General features: G+C 40.2%; 1 protein-coding gene across 1 annotated transcript; it reads right to left on the reverse strand.

Moving 5' to 3' along the window:
- Window positions 1-842: 842 nt before the first annotated feature.
- On the reverse strand, window positions 843-1,943 carry LOC122039899 (protein BIG GRAIN 1-like). The gene has a single exon (XM_042599315.1). The coding sequence runs from the start codon at window positions 1,785-1,787 to the stop codon at window positions 966-968; it is 822 nt and encodes a 273-aa protein (XP_042455249.1). The 5' UTR covers window positions 1,788-1,943; the 3' UTR covers window positions 843-965.
- Between the last annotated feature and the right edge of the window lie 3,341 nt (window positions 1,944-5,284).

The raw sequence follows: 5,284 nt of genomic DNA on the forward strand, positions 1-5,284 counted from the left end.
TTTTAGACCTTTCTATTCACTACTTTATTGTATACAAAGTTTCCTGATCGTTTTCCTACAGTGCTAGAGAAGGTTATTCCACCCTATAGATGATAGAGCTGGATTGTGTACTTTTGATTTAGTGGATTCGGGGTTGCTATCGTCAGTTGCAATTAGATAGACCCTCAAGATCATCCGGCGTTGGCCAGAAGAATTAGGAGAAGATGAGCTCGATCAAGTGGATAATAATTAGTGGTTGCTGTGTCCTGCCGAGCATGGCAGGAGGTTGGTAGATAATGACTAAAGAAGATGACAAAGAAATCATATCTACTCTGCTAATGTCAAACTGGAAGCTACCGATGGGATTACAATCATTGCATTCCTTTTCCTATTTAATTTCCACGCACAGATTATATATATATATATATATATATATATTTTGTAGGTTGAATATTGATCGAGTTGTTTCATTCTGAAGTTCGGCCAAATTTTGATACAAAATGGAGCACATGGATTTTCTGACACATTAATTAGTTCGATAGAGGAGAGTATAGAATTTTGAGAGAGATAAAAGTCTTCAAATCTGTTCGGTGCACATGCTCTCTTGACTCTTGAAAATATGAACATCTATTTCTACTCTTTCGTGTCACAATTCACACATGAGCTCCGTAAACTTTATGTTCTCCTACAAAGTCTGTGTAGTCAATAAACTGAACAGACTAAGCAACCAGAACCATGAAAGAACAGATCCATAATGAATTCAATGACTCGAACTATATTATATTCAAATGAAATAGGGTATTATTATTTTTAATTAATATTTGTACAAATTAAAACATAAGAATATAAAATGATCAATCTAGTTCATATCATAGCATGTTTTATTAATTCGCAGGAAAAAAAAACACAGATGCTTGCTTTTGAAATTTGTAAAAATAATTAATTGATTACGGGAGAAGAAATGGCGCGCTTAGTGATGAGTTGAGTCATCTGGTACGCTCCTTGTCGTGGCCTCTTCCTCTGGGAACCGTCAGATCCTCCAGCTCAAACAGATCAGAGCTCGAGTCGCTCGTCGCCTCCTCTTCCTTTGCTTCCCTCCTCAAGAGCTCCTCCACCTTCTTCCGCACCGCCTCTCTCACTTTCCCCTTCCCCTTCGCCTCCTCCGCCGACGTCACCCATGAGGCTTTATCGCCCTCGCACCCTCTCCGCCGGACGTCCAGCGTAATGCCAACTGATGCCGGCTGTCCCCCCGTCGACGACGTCTTGGCCTGGCACCTCCGGGAGAAAGACGACGACGCACAGGAGCAAGTCGACGCTTCGCCGTCGCCGGATACACTCTTGGATTTTGGCTTCCTCGGCTTCCCTGCGGCGGAATCGGCGAAGAGGAAGTTCAGGAAGCCGGCCAGGCGTGCCCCTGGCGATGATGGCTCCTTCCGTCGCCCCGAGTTCGGAACCTTACTCTGGGTCGAGATCAATTTCTTCGCCTCCTGCCTGTGGGACGCCGCCGTCGAGGTACCCCGCGGCGTAGGAGGAAGGGAGGCCGTGGTTCGGATTGGCCTTATCGCCATCAAATCCAGATCGTAGGACGAAGAGGAGAACGAGCGACCGCCGCAGTCGGATCTACCGGGTAAGCTCGCCGGATCGCGCTTCAGCTTCGCGGTGGATCGGTAGGCCGGAGCGGTGGAGGAGTCGGGATCTCCGCCTCCGTCGGACTCATCGATGGACCGGTCGATGGCGGCGAGCAGCGTTGCGGAGAAGGACCGGCTCCGGTGACGGTTGGGTGACCGATCCTTCGCCCATCTTTCCATTTCAAAATCCACCGATAGAAAATAAATATAGTCGGAGTATGTAGAGGTGAGGCGTCGGGGAGGTGACGAGCTTCCTTTTATTAGGGCGGGCGGTGAAAGTCGTCTCGCGACGACTCACGCCGTAGTGTGAATGTGCGATTGCCGACGTGGCTATCGCGTCCCGTACCGGTCACAACATAAAGGTAATCGCGAAGCTCTCGACGCTACCGAAACCAACAACTTCTCACCCATGTTTGTACCTTCTTCCATTCAGTACGATTCGCTTTTCTGGAGGAGGAGTAGAAAAGTTGATGTCTTGATTGGGACCCTCTATGTGGTGGCTGGTGATAGGCCGACAGAGAAACATCGACGTTTGACACAAAAATCCTGAGACATCGAGATTATGATGGTAAAGCCCTTCCAAACCTTTTGTTTTTCCTACTTAAACATTAATATTAATATATATTTATATGGGATAAAAATAAAATCGCCTATTAATTTTAGCCAATAGAATAATTTCAACACCTGAGCTAGCTCACACCAATTCACAGGAATTTCTAATGGTCAGAGTTTTAAATAAACTATCTCTATATTTAAAAAAAAAAATCATCTTACCAATCTCAAACTTTATTATTAATTAATTACTAGTCTCATCCACATAGTTAATTTTAAGAGAAAAAAATAATTTTGAATTTTTACTACTATTCTTAAATTAAAAAAATCTCAAATCTCATTCTCATATTGATTCGAGCGGTTTTGTTTTTGTTTTTGTTTTTGTTTTTGTTTTTTTTTTTTTCAATTTTTGATTTTAGACTGCTCACGACAAATCTTGCATTAGAAATGCCCTATTCGCAACTCAATGGAACTAGGCTCATTCAGTAGAGGTCTTTGTCAATTTGATCAGGCTAAGCCCAATCACCACTAGTTCTGCTAAACTCGCTCTCCCTTTTGCCAATTCTGTTGGATGCCCAAGACAAAATATTTACATTGTAAGATGAATCCAACAAGGATATTTTATGAAAATTTCCTTGAAAAATATTTAAAGATAATTTTTGGTTGAAAATGGAGTATTAAAATAATATTTGGCAGAGCTCCGATGGTTAAGTGAGATTTCGACGATGGAGATTAGTAGAGAGAGAAAATTAAAAGAGTGCGTCGTCAAAGTCCCATTTCCATTTCCTAATTCACCTCTTTTATACGACTGGCCATTGGACTGATCCAGAATTAAAACAGGGCTGGGCTAGGCTATAACTCAGAACAATCCTTTATCATAATCCGTATTTGGTATTAAATAACTAAAATGATAAGTGTTGACAAAAGAAAAATATAGAGCACTCATTTACCTTTTAATTTTTCTCTCATTTTAATCTTTTATATATATATATATAAACTAATATATATATATATATATATATATATATATATATATATATATATATATATATATATATATATATATATATAAACTATAAATTAAGAGTTGTCACATACTTCAAATCAGGTAAATCAAAATATTAACATTGTCTTATTTCCCTTTTCTTAAATCTGTTGTGCTTTCTCTCAATTGCTCTTTGATTATTTTAAATGGATGTGAAAGTCACGAACACTATTCACTCCCTCTAACGCAATGATTCTATAATTGGTATCAAAGTAAGACTATTCTGAATTGGTAAAACTATCAATCGAGCAGGAGGACCTTTTGGGAAACAAAAAATTATTTATACGCTTCTCTCCAAATTTTTCTCATTGAATTTTTTTTCCATTTTCATTTTCACCATTAGTTAAAATTGGTAAAATAACCCTTTTGACAATGTCATGCCCCGAGGGTATACTTGTCCACCAAATTAGACGGTACCCCCTAATGACAATATAAGAAATATGATATCGAACTAATTCAAGTGAACATAAAATACCAATGAAGTATAATAACATCAAGTCACAAATAACAATACGTGTATGTATCCATGAACATGTGAATCATATTAAACTAACCGAAACAGTTATACCATTTTAATAAAATTTCATCGATTCGTCAAAGTAAAGAAAACATAGATAGTGGCAGCAGAACAGAAGAATAAAACAACTCAAACAACTGAAACAGAAATCCAACTCAAGTATGACTGGCAGCCAGAACCTCTGAGCGACACAACACCCCCTTTATCTGTTAACCTGAAAGTCAAAAGAAAAGCAAGGGGATAGTGAGTACAACAACTCAGCGGGTAGAGGAAAATAACACATGAATAATATACTGTCAAGAGATCAAAGGATGCAGGCTCATGTAAAATACTTATTAACCAACATAGGTATCCCAACATAATCACCAGCTAACCCAAAGTATAATTAATAACATAAATCGGGAGTATATACAGTACGTCCAAATCTGCACACACAAATATATTGTTGGTACCCCAAGGTTATTTTGATGTGATCAAACAAGTTAGGTTAGGTCTTGTTGTGTTTAATTCTGTGTCTAAGTGTACAGGAACTTAGGAGCACATGATGTGGAACAAAAGACGCAGCTAGCGAGAAGGACGACACGGGAGAAGAGCCGACCGTGTTGGTGCGTCAGAGGGACGAGGTGCTGCGGAAGAGTACGCTGGCGGACGAGAAGGAGGTGCGCAGCGTTTCTGAGGGACGAGAAGTCAGGAGCAGAAGCTTGCTTGAGAAGGCCGGAAGTTGGGTTTGGGTGAGCTTTATTCCGGATAGTCGAGATCACCCAAGTAAGAGGAATTGAAGCGAAAGACCCGAACCAAGACGAGCGAAACCGGAGTGGAAGCCTGGACTGAAAAAAGTCAACTTGGTTGACTTTCCTGGTTCGGGCGCTCGAAATCCTTTCGGGGGCCTGGAACAAGATTTTATCCAGATTGCATTTGACCACAATCCGTTGCAAAGGGGATAACATTTTATTCCCTTCCAGGTGCCCCGAGCAGGGCTATATAAGTAGCCCTGCTCCGAAAGCTAAAGTACAATAAGAATTATTTAAGCAACACTTGTACATGCTTCTTTGTTTGTTTTAGCTTCATCTTTCTGCGCTTCATTGCTATAAAGAGGCTTCTCCGCCTGAAGGAGAAATTAGCACGACTTTATTCCTTGGATTAACAACCTCCCTGATTGTAACCAAGTAAAATCCTCTGTATCTTTGTCTTTTTAGTTTATTTCTTATTTTATCTATGCAAGTGTTTTATTCTAAGTTATAAGTCCGAGAAAGATATTTGTTTTGTTTAATTTATGCAGAGGTTATTCACCCCCTCTAGCTTGCTGCCAAGCATTCCAACAAGTGTTAGTTATCAGAGCCAGGACGCTTCAGGAGGATTAATCACTGAATGAAGCACACAAGATGGCCGGACCAAGCATCTATCCACTGAAGTTCGAGGGGGAATTCATGAGCTGGAAAAAGAAAATAGAGGTATTCTTTAAAACCAATTTTGAATTATTTTTAATAATGAAATTCAGTTTTTTAGCACTCGAAGGCAACGAAGAATATTAGTGGACGAAGGAGCAGGCCAACTTCGTGGCAA

Source organism: Zingiber officinale, chromosome 2A (genome assembly GCF_018446385.1).
Source record: "Zingiber officinale cultivar Zhangliang chromosome 2A, Zo_v1.1, whole genome shotgun sequence".
NCBI lineage: Eukaryota > Viridiplantae > Streptophyta > Magnoliopsida > Zingiberales > Zingiberaceae > Zingiber > Zingiber officinale.